The 15,981-nt window shown below is 47.8% G+C and overlaps 1 protein-coding gene across 1 annotated transcript; it reads right to left on the bottom strand.

Annotated features, from left to right (window-relative positions):
* Positions 1–7,663: 7,663 nt before the first annotated feature.
* On the bottom strand, positions 7,664–12,837 carry LOC104084068 (hippocalcin-like protein 1). The gene is made up of 3 exons (XM_009587775.1): positions 12,450–12,837; positions 11,161–11,266; positions 7,664–8,327 (listed from the first exon to the last, which is right to left on the bottom strand). Exons 1-3 carry the CDS (start codon positions 12,825–12,827, stop codon positions 8,230–8,232), a joined length of 582 nt encoding a protein of 193 aa, XP_009586070.1. The 5' UTR covers positions 12,828–12,837; the 3' UTR covers positions 7,664–8,229.
* Positions 12,838–15,981: the final 3,144 nt, after the last annotated feature.

Raw genomic sequence — 15,981 nt, 5'->3', positions numbered from 1 at the left:
GCAAACTTGCTGAGGGAGCTCTCGATCCCACTGTCTGTGTCAATGGCCGTGCCCGTGCTCATGCTTTCACCCCTGGTGACAGCAGCTCTCCAGCCACGCTGCAGCGGAGGAGGGAGCATCGCAGCTATGCAAATGCACATAGAGGAAAAAAGCTGATCCTGGAGAGAAAAGGTTTCCAGGAGACATGGCAGTTCATGCCACTCAATGGGCAATTGTGTATGTCCGAAATTGCCACATGGTCTACAGGAAACCCGGGAGCAGGAGATCTTCCTGGCAAGACATGTGGCTGCCACCAGTGCCTCCTGCTTGCAGGCAGGTTCAGCTGTGAGGAGGCTTGCTGAGATTCGTGGCACACCCAAACTGAGCAAGCGTGGGCTGGTGGGGGAATTACCATCAATTGGTGCTGGCTCAACTGTTAAAAGGAAGTTTAAAAACACAAGCCAAATAAGAGCACTGGAACTTGTAGCTGGGTGGAAGCAGCATACAGAGGCAGCTGGCACAGAAGAAATTAAAACTAGAAAAATGATGGTGGAAATGCAAGAAACAGCACAAACCTTGCTGGCTGGTGGAGGAATGGTCTCAGCATGGTCAGGTTTGAGAATCAGCTACCAGAATATGGAAATTCATTATAATTGTCCTTCGCAGCCCCCTTCGCCCCTTTCCCTGTATTCTGGGTGGTGTCAAACCCCCCCAAAAATGCAGGGGAGTGCAAAGCACAATTGCCCTGAAAATAACTCTGCCAGACAATTGCTACAATGGAGCAGAGAAATAGAGGGCTTTGGTCCCCTCTGTTGCCACCTCACCAGACCATCCCATGCATGGTCGCACACATGCTGCTCAGCAGGGACTTTTTGGCCCATTCAAGCATCCTGCCCAGCACAGGTGCTGTGAACTGCACAGAGAAGGTGAACATGGCAGGCTGCGAACTCATCCAAAATGCAAAGTGAGGTTTTTCTTCAAGCAAGTTGCTTTGCTTTGAGAAGAAAAAAAAATTAAACTCCTGGCTCCTTTTTGGGTGTTGCCTTAGCAACTGAGGTGGCCCTGGCTTCTGCTGCCTGGAGAGCATCACCCAGGTACCATGCAGTGGGCACAGGAGGGACCACATGGAGGTGCAGCCAGGGTGGCTAGCATCTCCCTTCACAGGCAAGTATTAATAATTCAGAAGGAAAGCAGTACAGGAATGACCACGGCTGTGCAACACTAACGTCTAAACTAGCTGAGTTTAGTTTCTTTTCGCCAAGGAAAGCATGTGCAGTGTTTGTGTTTTGTTTCTGGTTATTAACAGCATATTAAGGCAGTCGTTGCGCTCACCTTTCCCCGAGGAACCAGCTGCCAGCGTTGTGCCTCCTGCCCACGGCATCCGCTCAGCAGTGGAATCAATGATTTGCCCTGAAAAAGGTCCAGGAAAGTATTGAAAAAAGAATAAAGAGGAAAACCACACGTTTTTTAGCAACCTGGCTCTCGGCTGAGAGGTTCAGTCATTGCTGCAGCCCCCAGGAGCTGGTGTTTGCTCGCACCAGCTGGGTCTGGAGGGAGGAGGAAGAGTCTCTTCTCCCACCACCGCCTCACCATTGCACTTTACAGTAAGGAGGGGGGGAGCGGTGATCCCTCACGGCATCCCTGTGGGAGCTGGAGATGAGCAGCCCACTGCTCCTGCTGGCTGCAGCAAGCTGGGGTTCCTGGTGTCCCCGAGAGGACGGCGCTCCCCAGCTCCATGCTGTGATGCTCAGCACGTGGCCTTTCCCCTGGCTGCTCCCAAAACATTTTTAAAAACACTCACAAAGACATCTCGCCCCTGGAGAAACAGCTCAAATGGAAGACAAATCTCAGCTTCAGGCACAGGATTGCCTATACTAGTTCTATGTTTCTCCATAAGAGCGGATGGGCCAATATCCTAATTATATGAGTTACCTGGCACTCTCCTCCGAGTCTGGGCACCTCAGCGTTTCTCCAAACAAGCCCCTGATTTCCCTTATTGGATTCTTGCCCAACTTTATTCACACGTTTGGTTTAAGACCTGGGTGAGAAGCGCCCCAGCCTTGCTCCACAGACCCCCACCACCGGCTCCCACTGCCACAGCGCAGCAAGCATGGCCTGTCCCTGCAGCCACCGCCACGGTGAAGATCCAGTAGAAAAGTTCTTAGAAGCAATGTAGGGTCCTGCAGAGATAAAAAGGAGCAAACCCTGGGGAGGCTGCCTGCCAGGTACTCCTTTGGACTTCTTGACCACTGAGGCATGCTCAGCGCAGTACTGGCTACAACCTGAACCCCACGTGGGAGGAAGAGGGTGTTTCTTCTCGCATGTACCCACGCTGGAGACACCAGCTAGACATGGCAGTTTGCATTTTCCTCCTATGCAAACAAGTCAAGGAATGCATTAGAGGTGCTTTAATAAGTAGAAGAAATACATGCTTGTTCTTGCCAGTGAGGACAGGCTGGAGCAGGACCACACACGGCCACACGGCCGGGACTTTAGGCTCATAGAATCATGGAATGATTTAAGTTGGAAAAGACCCCTAAGACCATCGAGTCCAACCGTTAACCTAGCACTGCCAAGTCCACCACTAAACCATGTCCTTAAGCACCACATCTACATGTCTTTTAAATACCTCCAGGGATGGTGACTCAACCACTTCCCTGGGCAGCCTGTTCCAGTGCTTGACAATGCTTTCAGTGAAACCATTTTTTCTAATACCCAAACTAAATCTCCCCTGGCGCAGCAACAGCAACTTGAGGCTGTTTCCTCTTGTCCTATCACTTGTTACACAGGAAAAGAGACCAACACCCACCTCTCTATAACCTCCCTTCAGGTAGTTGTAGAGAGCGATAAGATCTCCCCTCAGCCTCTTTTTCTCCACAGTTTGCCTTCAAGGACCTTCACATCTTTCTTAAATCGTGGGGCCCAGAACTGCACACAGTACTCCAGGTGAGGCCGCAGCAATGCTGAATACAGCGGGGATAATCACCTCTTTTGACCAGCTGGTTATGCTGTGTTTGATGCACCCCAGGATGCAGTTTGCCCTCCTGGCTGCCAGGGCACACTGCTGACTCTTATTGAGCCTGTTGTCAGCCAGCACCCCCAGATCCCTTTCTGCAGGGCTGCTCTCCCACCACTCCTCTCCCAATTTGTACTTGTGCCTAGTGTTACTCCATCCTAGGTGCAGGATGTGGCATTTGGACTTGTTAAATTTTGATCCCATTAATCATTGACCAATGCCCCAATCTATCTAGATCCCTCTGCAAGGCCTCTCGTCCCTCAAGAGATTCAACAGCCCCTCCCAGATTGGTATCATCAGCAAACTTGCTAATGGTGCTCCTGCATCCAGACTGTTGATAAATATATTGAACAGAACTGGCCCTAGAATTGAACCCTGAGGAACACCGCTGGTGACCGATCGCCAGCCAGATGTAGCCCCACTCACTACAACCCTTTGAGCTCTGTCCTTCAGCCAGTTCTTCACCCAGCACACCGTGAACCCGCTCATCCCACAGTTGGACAACTTGTTCAGAAAGATGCTGTGAGGGACAGCATCAAAAGCCTTACTAAAATCCAGAAATCCACCGCCTTCCCTTCACCCATTAGGCGGGTGACCCTTATCGCAAAAGGATATCAAATTAGTTAAACAGGACTTTCCCCTTGTGAACCCATGTTGACTGTGCCTGATGATTGCATTATTCTTTAAATGCCCTTCAGTAGTACCCAGTATGATCTTCTCCTTAATTTTTCCCGGAACTGAGGTTAGACTAACAGGTCTGTAGTCCCCTGGGTCTTCCCTTGCCCTTCTTGTAGATTGGAGCAACACTGGCTAGCTTCCAGTCAGCAGGGACCTCCCCGGACTCCCAAGACCTTTGGTAAATGATCGAGAGGGATCCTGCCATAACATCCGCTGGCTCCCTCAGTACTCAGTGATTTCTAACTTGTCTGGCATGGCCATCAATCTGGGATTAACCCAGCCCTCTGGTGAGGCACTGCCCGCCCTTTAACCACAGCGACCGTGAGAGAGCGTTCAGAAGCGTGTCCGGGTCCAAACCATCACACTTGATACAGACGGACAACAGGTAAGGTCTGCTCCCAGGCACACAGCTCCCGGTGATGCAGGCACATCTCCAAAGCTTCTACACAGAGAGATGCTCCCATTTCCTTCTTTTCCAATGAAACTTCTCCCTTCCCAAAAGAGATAATGGCAATTACGGGATTCATCAGCAATATACTTGCCATCATGCAGCCTGGGGATCTCAAAATGCCAGTCTACCCACTTGGGCCATTAAAGTTGATGGCTGTTCCTAACCTTTAAATATGAATAGAGGGTGCCCCGCGTAACGGATCGGGGCCTATCCATGGCGACCATCTGCCTGGTGGCTGCAGAAATGCTCACGTTGTTCTTTGCAGGAGTTTATTACTCAAGAGGCTAATGCTAAAAATACATTGCAAAGGACCTTATTTAAAAACAATAAAGGGCTAATGCAAACCTGGTGACAGGGAAACACAAGACCGAATCCCAGCACCTCCGCCACACAGGCTGGAGTTAAGCTGCAACCAGACAGGCACTAACTTAATTTGAAAGGCAATGACATAATTCTGAATTAGCTTAATAGGACCTGCAATTCATACAGAAAAGCCTGAATTTATGCAGTAATTAGCCAGAGCTTTCAGAGTGCTAGGTATCTCCGTGGTGAGAAAATAATTACATAGCTTATTAAAGTGAGGTAAAAATGGACCCGCTGATGGATTTTTTTGTGCTAAACTCCACTTTCACTAAGTTAGACTCTATTTTTGATTAAACATACAATTCACCAAAACACCAAAGTCACTTAACAAGTTGAAGTTTTCTATTAATCACTTGGACATCATTTCGCAAGTGATTAACCCCCCTACATACCAGTCCCTCCCCAAAAGACACCCCCGGAGCCCAAGGAGCAGTAAAGCTCTGCGAGCTTTTCATTGATTTCTCTATCGGTTTTGAACTCCACCTGGTTCAACTCTCAAAGACACATTCTGGAGGGCGAGCCTAGAAATTGCTCTCCCCTCCTAGTCCTCGTCACCAGCCAGTGAAGCGGACATGTCCCCAGAGGAGCTCTTCAAAGCACAGCCAAGATGTTCAAAGTTACTCAGTGACTGTGGATGCACAACTTCAGCCTCTGAAGCAGGTCTGATTTTCTTAAGAGAGCTGCTTGGCAGCAGCAGATAAAGCCCCTTCCAGTACTTAGCTGGTCTGTAATCAAAAGGTTCCCCATATCAGAAGCCACGTTTGAAAAGCTCAGCCTGGTTGGGCTTCAGAGCATCTCCCTGGTCCCCCGGGGATGCCGTGCGTGACCACCTTTCCTGGGTATCTTCCTCGCTTGCTTTCCAAAAGGCAAGCTGGGAGGACCTTGCTCGCACACCCTGTGCCAGCCCCGGTCCGAAACAGAGCCAACCCACTTGAAAAGAAACTCCTTAAAAGCTGGGAAAGCAGTAGGGGACAACCTAAAAAAAAAATCAAACCTGGGACTGGGAATTTTAAAGAGGCAAAGAGAAAGGCAAAAGAAATCGGGCCGGATGAAGCAGGACACAACCCCAGTGTCCGCACGGGGCTGCTCAGGGGCTTGTCAGCCCTCGGCGGGCAGCAAACTCCATCGTGGATACCTCGGCACATTTCAGAGCAAAACTTACAAAGTCAAAGAAATGGGAATTTTTTGACCACTAAAATTCAGACTCTCTCATTTCGTTTCTGCAAAAACAAGGTCAAAATGAGCTTTTGTAAGGAGATTTTCTTTCTTTTCAAATGAGAAGAGTTTGGGCGTGGTTAACCAGCCACTTAAACTTGCTATTGACTACAGACAGAAGTGGAAACCAGAAGAGGAGAGATGTCAGGAAAAGGTGGAAAAGGTGACAAAAGTCCCACTTACAAGAGCAGATGAATGATGACAGAAGAACTGCTGCATTTATGCTACAGCAATCCTTTTTACATCCTTGGTACCTAAGAAAAGGATATTGTGCAACGCTTGACTAAAAATATGCCTGACTCATTTTAAGATCGCACAAACAAGATTCAAATGCTGCGGTCCCTCTCAGAGGCACCGTCCTGCAACAAGGTCAGAGACATGTTTGCACGTTCTCCCGAGTGCAGAGAGATGCTAAAGCCCACGGTGGCTGATTTGCATCTAAACTTTGTGCATCTAAACAACTGCTACCCAGCCCGTGCAAGAAGAGCCATTAGTGTAAGAACATCTGCAGCATCTTTAACACCACAGCATCTTCTGGCAGCCAATCAGCCAGCATGAACACAAACAGTCTGGAGACAGACTATAAGCAACCATGGAATTATATCTTTTTTCCAATACTTTGCTTTTTTTGCTGGGCTCGCCCAAGGAAAGCAGGCATGCTTCCGATTAACTCTCCTTTCAGGGTTGCGCTCGTCAGCAGGATGTTGTGGTTGAAAGGACTGTTGGTTTAATAGCTCAAATTTGAATTTCTAGGAAAAAAAATGAACACACTTTTCTGCTTGGCAGCACTGACACGAGCCTGTATGGGAGACCGAGTCTGACCTAACAACGCATTTCCATTTGGATATTGCAACCATCTCTCTTTCTTTTTTTTAATATTAAAGTATTAATACCTAACCACTACTAGGTCATTCTACACAGCAAAACCCCCTTAATTACATGCTCAACATTAACCTCAGGCCAAATAATTTGTTGATACTTTATTCTGCAGAGAGGACAGGCTTAAGCAGATACCTGCAGACTCAATGAACATGGGGAAAACTGCTTTCCATGCCACCAATGTCAAACATTACTCTAACAGCACGTACCTGGTACCTGACAGGAAAAAGATACTTTTATTTTTTACATCTGTGGTCACAACAGCCTGGCCAGTGGGGCCAGCAGCTTTCCCTTCAGCGCCTTGAGCTGCTCCGCATCCAGCAGAAACCACGCTGTCACCTCCCTGTGGTCTTCACCAAGGAACTGCCTTCACCCAGGACCCAGCTGGGATGGAGCAGGATCCCACAGGCACCCACAGCCACTAACACCGCTGCGCTAACCCAGCCGCAACAGCAGGCTCCCAAAGAAGACCTACGTACTTACAAGACAACGTGTCTCGGACAAGACGGGCACATGTCGGGCAGGGAGCCAGCCTCGTCCTTCCCCCAAATAGGCGATCCTAGGAACTCGTTGCATGGGTTAGACCAAGACAGGCAGTGACAAGAAAAGTAGTCTTTTATTTCAATTAATATTTCTTGGCATTAGGCAGATATTAAATAACACTGGAATGCACAAGACTATTAACATATCGACAGCAAAAGGGAGGAGGTGTAGCCAAGTCGAGAACAGCAGTGCGAGTCACGTCACCTCGGGGCACTCAAAAGCCATTTAATGCAGCAACCACCAGAAAAGTAGGACTCCACTGAGAAATACAAAATGAGGATGAACTCCTTTCAGGTCTTTCGTTAATACAGTAACATTGGAACAATTGACAGTAAAAATAAACAAATATTTGCATTCAGGAATTAAACAGAGTGAAATATCCACAAACTGCTAGTCATGCATTTCTTTTGGAACAGCAATTTGCTAATGCATAAATACCACAAAAAAACAATCTCCAAGATTTGAATAAATCACAGACGACTAGAAGAAACAAAGCTCGAATTCTATTTTATGCCTTAAATAGATGACCTAAATATTTAATATATATTAAAAGAAAGTAAAGACCATTAGATAAGTGCAAGCGATTTTCCTCAAAAAGAAAATTGGAACCATGCCCAGGAAAGCTGCTTGGTTTTTTTTTTTCTTTTTTCCTATTTTTTTTTTTTAACTTTCTACTCCATTCAGTCCACATTTTTTTTTTTCCGTAGTAATTTCTGAAGCAAAATAAATTATCTACCATCTGCTATGTCGGGTAAAAGTTCTACCTAGCATCTTCTCGGGAACTACTAGAACATCACCTTTCTTATGGACTAAGTGAAGTGGTATCTCACCAGCGATTTGAACTCTTTCGTAGCTGCATGTAAACATACCTTTCGATTAACGTTTAAAATGTGTAGAGTGAATTGTAACATTACGGGGAAGCAGAAACGGAGCTGCCGAAGGAGAGCTGCACTGGTGTTAGTGAGGGGAGCGAGGGCTGGTTCGCTCGGACACACACACACACAATCTGGCAATGGGATCTTATCCGCGAAGTGTGGAGGGATGGTTGAGAAGGCATCCGTTTGCGAGCAAAGCCGAGATTCTCTGTGCACACTGTCCGCTTTAATCAGAATTGACTTGCGCTACTGGGGTCGCACTGTAACAACCGCACAATGGAGGGATCGCTCTTGGCACCTTTGATGAACTCTTCCAGCGACAGTTTACCTGAAAGGGACGAAAACCAAAATGGAAATAATAAAAAAACAAGTCAGTTGCTGCTGCCACTGTCGCTGTAGCTTAAAAAAACCCCTCCTCACCGAAGCAACATACGTGTATTTAATCTATCACAAAGGCATTGAGGGGAATTTAGTGCAATGCAAAGCAGCCAAATCCTACTCAAGCTCTTAAGCCCAGATGCATTTTTCTTCTGCAAAACAATCTAGCATAATAATTTTTATTTTTTATTTAAAAAGACAGTACCAAATATAAAAACAACTGTTCTAATATAATTTGGCAGCTTTTTGCCCAGAACCAGACTATACAAATTACATGACACATGAACACAAGGTATGGTACCTGAACACATGTACGCTTTGAAAATTATGCCCGTATTACTACAACATTTTAAACCTAAATATCCCAATGTCTCCACTTTGCACGCTCTTGGTTTGTTGTGACATGTAGGGCTGAGTGATGACTTCTCCTGCACCTAGAAGCCACTTGCTGTGCCATGTGGGGTGTACAGGAATGGGACCTGTTTCACAGGGCAGCAAGAAAAGCCACCCTTGGGAGAGCCATCTCTTGCCACGTGTCACTCCTGAGCGTTTCTGGTCTATACATCTTCAGTTTAGGCCAGAGGCACTGACTTGGATGGACCCCGTAACAGTCTGCAGGTCTGAAAAGGTGATCTCTGGAGGAGCAACCATGAGGAGCAACCACCCCAGCATCCCCTGGCTGCAACAGCCCCGAAGCACGGCACGGCACGGCATGGCACGGCACGGCGGAAAGGTCCCATCTGGTCTCCCATCTCTCTCATCCTGGGATGACCCCGCCTCCTGGCAGGTTTTTCCCGAGCTCAGGACCAGTCCCCTGCACAAATGCTATCAGGAGCCCGTGAGCAGCCTTTGCCTTGCCTGCTATCACCAATACTCTCCTGCTTCAGCACTCTGAATCATGGCAGAAATAAGCTGTTGCAATATTAATGAGAAATGAACGGAGGAGACAAGCATTTGCTGTGTCCCTGACACCCTGTCCGGTGATCTCCCGTCTACCTCGTGCTCCCAGAACAACCGACCCCCAGCCTCACACAACACCCCAGGGCCATCCTTACCCAACCCAAACTGCTCCCCTCGAGACAGGCAGGACCCACACACGAACATCTTACACTTGGCAGCTGCCTGCTGCCACTTTTGGCCATGTACCCCCGAAGGGAGGGAGGCACAAGATCATCGTGCCAGTTTTCACCAGTCCAGGATGCTCCCAGCCTGCCACGGGGACAGGGAGAGGACTGAGCTCAGTGGCCAGCACCCAAATCAGGTCGAACAGGGAGGAATGAGCAAAACCTTCCTCTTGTAGAAATTAGAGAAGCACAAAAACCTGTGGCACACTTCTGCCCCAATTTCTGGCTTTTAAGCTAATGTTCCCAAACGAAGTGTTTTCTTAAGTTTTTATCAGCCTGAAAAAGAGTACCCGTAACTGTCAGGACATTCATTAGTTTGCCCCTCTCCTTGCAATACTTAAAAGCAAAGCACAAATCAAAATCTATTTGCAATGTCCAACAGTCAGATGGGGAAGAAGAAACATTTCCAGCCACCAAGAGCACACGTGCTCCCCCGTGCTTGGCACTGCATGGCTTGCAGGGCTGGTATTTCACTGGGAATAGGATGACTTTATTTCAGCAACAAAGCGCAACAGATGGAGGACGTATATAGCAGGTTTTGTGACCACTACTCTGTCGCACATCTGCATGTGCCGCTACTTCCCGCAGAACAAAAATACTTTAATCATGTTATTTGAAGGCCCTCCACATGTGAAATCAGGGGATGAAGGGCTAGTTTTGATGAAGTCAAAGGTAAAAAGGACTTCATCAAGGCCAGGAATTTGCCCCAGCGGCTGCAGCAGCAGATGCCAAAATGCAGCCAATAAAATTCTCTTAAATAAAAACCTTTCTATACATAAGATCGTATTTTTCCGTGTCTCCGTATCTCAGCACTAGAACCAAATCTTTGCCCACACTGAGAACATCAGTAGGATACAGCTCCTGATTTCAACATGGGCAGCTGCCGCCTCGGCCGCTGCCAGGGTAATTCCCAGGGAAAGCTCCACCTCAACTGGGACGAGAGGAAACACGTCGGCAGGCTGATGGGCAGAGGAAATTGCTCAGTTTTGCCTGTTTTTCAAGCCTAAGGAAATGAGCTAGCTCAGGTGGAGGGGTCGTGACGGCTACGCTGTCAGATAATTTATCAAGTGGCTCCATAATTGGCTCGGGAGCTGTAACATCCCCCCGACGCACACGCTGCAACAGAGTAAACACTGCAGGACCACGTGTGACCATGCGTATACGTACACACGCCACAAACATGCACAGAAAATAAGTATTATGGACCCAGGGGAATTTTTGCTTTCAACCACATCCCTGACCCGCATTACTAATGACAAGCCCAGGACTGCAACACTATCAAGGGCAACGGGAACAAAACCTTGTGCCTAGTTCATTCTACGCCCAGAGAAAATAACCCAAAGACATTGGACTCAGGGGAGTTTCAGAGGAGCCTTTGCAGAAGGGGATTTACCCACAAAATGTCAGGGAAGGACTGCTCCCCTCCCATCCCTTCGTCCCCCCAGCAGGAAAAGTCTCTCACCCGCTGCCCACTTATTCACCCTATTTGTTACCGACCAGAGATGCTCGCCGAGGCCAGGCAGAGACCAGATGTACGGGTGGGGACATCCCTGCTCTCTACCCACCCCCAAATACCATCATCTGCTTCGACCAACGCTGGGCTAAAAAACCTGTATTTCTATTCTAGAGCCTATGAAGGGGTTCCGGTGGAGAGCCTACCATCGTTGTTTGTGTCCATCTGTCTGAAGATCTTGTCTGTTCGCTTCTCGGGAGTGGATTCATCTTCCGGCATTTTCATTACTGATGAGACCATTTTGTAGATTGCCTGAGTATTAAAAAAAAAAAAAAAGAAAAGAAAAAAAGATATAAGAAAAACACAACCCAAACAATAAAGCATCAGGACTGAGAAAAAGAATTTAAGCCTGTAGTAATAAAAAAAGGCAGCTGACCCTGGCAAGCAGCTGCAGGACTTTATAAACCAAAACAAATAGGAATTTCTGACTGCAGCTTTTTTTATTTTTCTTTCCTGTATTCATTCGCACTTCAAAAGAAGCTCCCGCACTGCTGGGTCAGTTTAACTGAAAGTCAGGGTCTAGATTAATGTAGGAGCAGGACTGAGCTAAAATACAGGAGGCAATGGTGTGTAATTCTCCTTTCTGCAACCGGGCTAAGCCATCGCCTTTTCGGCTGGCTCTCAACATACACTCAGTTATGTATATGTGTGTGGGGTGTGGTATGGATTACAGGTGAATATGAATATATCAGAATAGGGGTTGTTTTTCTTTGTAGATGGGTAAGGAAACGCATTTTCAGGCTTACAAGAATGTGAATAAAGACGAGACCTCTTTAGGACATCTGCAGTCCTAGCCCTTCTCCTCAATTATCCCTGCTCAGCCCTGAGGACCAACCACCGTGGCACTGGCTGGATGCATTTTGTGCTTCCCAGTGCCCCTTGCAGTGCACTGGAGACAGATGTCAGCTGCAGAGCGGGTGGCAAGCAGCCCACTGCTGAGGCCGAGCCCCGGCCAGCACTTGGGGCAGGGGCACAGGGGGCTCTGCCCCGCAGGCCCCCCCGGTACAGCCCGTGGGCTATGCGTCCCCAGCCTTGGGGAGACGAAGACATGCTACAGCCTTTCATTCGGAGCTCACGTTGACTCAGATTTGAAGTTTCGAAGTATTAATTTTGAGATTAATCAGGTCAGTCAAATTTGCATTTAGGGTTTTTTGATCCCATCAACACCCCACTAAGAAATCCCCAGGGAGAGCTGCAAGATTTTGGCTGCAGGCCAGTCACACAGCACCCTGTTCGTCCCTTGGGCTCTTTCCTCATTTGTACCTCGTAGGTCCCACCATGGCCCCCAGTGTCCTTTTGGGGACCATGGGCTCAGGAGCCTCCCTGGGGCAGGAGGGACCCAGCTCAGCACATCCCTCATCTCCAGCTCCAGCTGTCTCAGGGTGAAGAGGTTACAGCAACATGGATAACATACAAAATAGAGACAACGCCTCACCTGCACTATTTCTAGCATTTCCCCGCGGCTGATGTACCCGTTGCCATCCAGGTCGTACATACTAAATGCCCACTTCAGCTTCTGTTCCAGCTTGCCCCGAGAGGTGACGCTCAGGGCGATGATGAATTCCCTAAAGTCAATCGTCCCGTCGCCGTTGGTGTCAAAGGTGCGGAAGACGTGCTCCGCAAACTTCGACGCGTCGCCATAGGGGAAAAAATTTGCGTATATTTTTTTGAACTCTTCCACAGTCAAATGGCCCGTCGGGCAATCTTTTAGGAAGCCCTTGTACCACTCCTGCAGCTCGTGGTCTGTGAACTCAGTGTTCTCGCGCAGGTCCTGGAGCACCTCGGGGCGCAGCTTGCTGTTCTGCTTCCCCATCCTCTTCGGGACCCGGCTGCAAAGTGAGAGAGCATCCGCCTGAGCTCCGGCCCCGCTTGGCAGAGCGGGGCTGGGGGCAGGCAGAGCCCTGCAGGAAACGCAGACCCTGCCCGGGGCAAGGGGGAAAAAGGAGAAAAAGGATGCTACACATCACTAGGAAAATATCTCATTTCATCTGGCCTCTTCTCCTCTCCTCCAGGCTCTCTCAGTTACTAGTGAGCTGCAGAAGGACAAATTTGGGATGGACTATTTGGGAAATATTAACCCTTATTATTAATCCTAATTATTTAGGAAATAAAAATCCTCATTATTTTATTTCTCTGCCACAATCCCTCTCCTCTACCATATGGCTTGCAATGCCCAGGTCTGGATCCCAACTCTTGACCCACCCCAACAGGCTGATCTGCTGCGATGACCAAGCAGGAAGGGACAGCAGGGGCGATAAAAAGTAAAATCCATCTATTCAAAAATGAAAGTAAGCAGGGACAAAGCGAGGGGCAGGAAGGGCAGGTGGCTCCATGCCAGCCACATTCGCATCATCCAGATGCTCTTTGAAACCCCTTGGCTCATGGAGCATCTCCTCCCTCCTCCCGTGACAGCAGCAGTGGCACACGGGACTTCATCCTTTCCAGCAGATCGCGACACTCTGCCTCCCCGGACAAGCAGAGAAAAGGGCTTTTTAAAGCAAAATGTTTGGCAAAGCAACTCCTTCCAGGTTTATTGGAGTTTACACTTTTATATAAGCTTATTCAGTAAGTTCAATATTCCCCAATGTGGATTTTATCAGGATTTCGGGAGGGGGCTGGGTTTGTCCCCTCCTTTGACAGTGATGCGCAGGTGACTGCGCGGGGGAGACTGCCCAGCAACAGGAAAGCTCCTTCAACAAAATGAAAGATGGTCAATTTGCACTTAGGAAACAACAGGAAAAAAAAAAGATACCATGGTGTATTTTTGACTTTTATCCCTTTCAGCCTTTCATGGCTTCCCAGCAATACCAAACCAAGCTGCCAAGCAAGAGGTTGAACTGTAACTCCTTCCCCAGACTCAAGAGGTTTATTCACAAGCTTTGCACAAAGTCACATCCAAACGCTGTGTCTGGTCCAGCATAAAGGACATTTTTCTGCACAGTCTGTTCTGCCCCTGCTAGGCTCGCCCACAGCCGGTGCAGAAGGCAGATTAGTAACAGGCCAACACCGCGCAACTACTTGGAAACTGCAAGAGCTGAGCAACAAAGCGTGCAGAGACCGGGAAAAACATAATAGGGGCTAAACACTTCCCAGAGAGAAAAAATCCCAGGCATGCATAAGAACCTAAAAAAAAAAAAAATGTTAAAGGTCAGCAAAAAATAAGTTACTCTACAGCAGAGAGATTTTCAACAGCTGAATTTAAGCTCGTTTTATTTGTGTTCCACTTAGTCTCTGCGTCGCCTCAGCAATGTAAAAAATCCACATCCTGCTCTGTGGCTTAATGCTTGGAGACAAAAAACAGCCAGCTGCTCATTAGTTCAATGCATCGGGCTTAACGGAAAACTGTGTTATCACTAGCACTTCTGTTTTCTAAGAAAGCTGCCAATATTTCAGCTCCAAAGCTTTATTTTTGTCCATTATATTGCAGAGTTTTTTCCGGGCCCCCGACACACCTCTGCTTGCTCCCAACATGCAGGGATGCTACAGCTCCCGGTCCCTGCCAGCATCATCCCTAGGAGAGCACTGGGCTGCCCTCCAGTTAAACCACTAACTCCCAGCTGCTCTCGCTGCCTTTCCATCTTTGAATCTCCCCTGCTCCAAACATTCATCCTTGCAGTGCCGAAGGCAGAAAACACAATATTCTCTGCTGCAGTCAATTTGCAGAAAACAGTGGCTTGGAGCAAATAACAGATCGACCATGGTCCTTTTTTTAAGAGCAGAAATTGTAACACTACGTTTCTGTCCTTGGGCGAGGAGGTGCCTTTGGGTCCCATCCTTCAGTGAATCCCCTTGGCTTCATGATGCCCAGTCCAAAAGCAGTCCCTGACTCACCGGCAGCTGCATCAGACTTCCCTGGGAGAGGGGCAGGAGGAGCAGGAGAGCCCACTTAATGCAGGAGCTGGACTTCAAGCAGAAATAAACTCAGCTTTAATCATGCACAGCATTGGGGAACGCATGGTAAAACATCCAACCAGCAGGTAAAAGAGATTTGAAAAGGTTTAATGCCATTTCTCCTTGTTCCTATAATACCTTTATTATTCCTGTTCCCTTAAAAATAGAGGCCCCTAGACAACAGAGAGGTAAGATGTTAACTTCATTTATTAGATTTCACTGCTTCTACTAGCAGTAAGATATATCCTGTTATTTGGACAGATGCTCATTTAATATCAGCTTCAAAAGCTTTATATGCAAGTAGTCTTTGCATTCAACAAATTACAGGTTACTTCAACCCTTCCTCCTCTTTTACATATTTTTGTATCAGAAAAGTAATGTGCAATGCTCTAAACGCAACCCTTTTTTGCAGATGAGCTTTCTGAAAGGCTTCATAATGTGTTCAACCCAAATGTAACCCTGCAGTTGTTGTAACCAATTTTATACGAATAATTAAATAACCAACATTAATTTATTAAAGCCCATCTAAAAAAAACCAGCTTTGATGTGAATGGTGTTGCAGGTAGCTCCTCCAAAATGAAATGCCTAAATATCTCATTAATCATGACAGCAACCCCTGCTGCTGGCACCCAACTGACATTTCATTCGATTGCTATAAAATGCTTTCATCAAATCACTTTCCAGAGGCTCAGCGGCTGATTTAGCCACAAGACCACTCGGAGGATGGCTGCTAATGGAAATCACAGGGAGTGGGTCTGGGATGCTCAGGTCAGTCCTGTGATTAGGGCTGTGGGGTTGTTTTTTAACGAGCCTATACCAGCCAAATCACTCGCTGCAATGGGTGTAGAAGGCAAGGGAGGAGAGACATCCTTGCACCCCATGTTGCCCCGGGCAGTCAGCAGAGACCTAACTCCAACACAGCCTGCCCGTCCCTCATTTCCACCACGCCGGGGTGAAATCCAGGGAAGCAATGCCACACACATTGCAGCGAGGTCCGTCCCTGCTTAGCATGATGAGCAAAAGCCCTCAGAGCATCCAGCACTATCATGGCAGTAACAAAAATAATCACAGGAATG

The sequence above is a fragment of the Fulmarus glacialis genome, unplaced genomic scaffold (assembly GCF_000690835.1).
Source record: "Fulmarus glacialis isolate BGI_N327 unplaced genomic scaffold, ASM69083v1 scaffold3991, whole genome shotgun sequence".
NCBI lineage: Eukaryota > Metazoa > Chordata > Aves > Procellariiformes > Procellariidae > Fulmarus > Fulmarus glacialis.
Note: the sequence above shows the minus strand (reverse complement) of the source record. Positions and strands in the feature narration are given on the sequence as shown.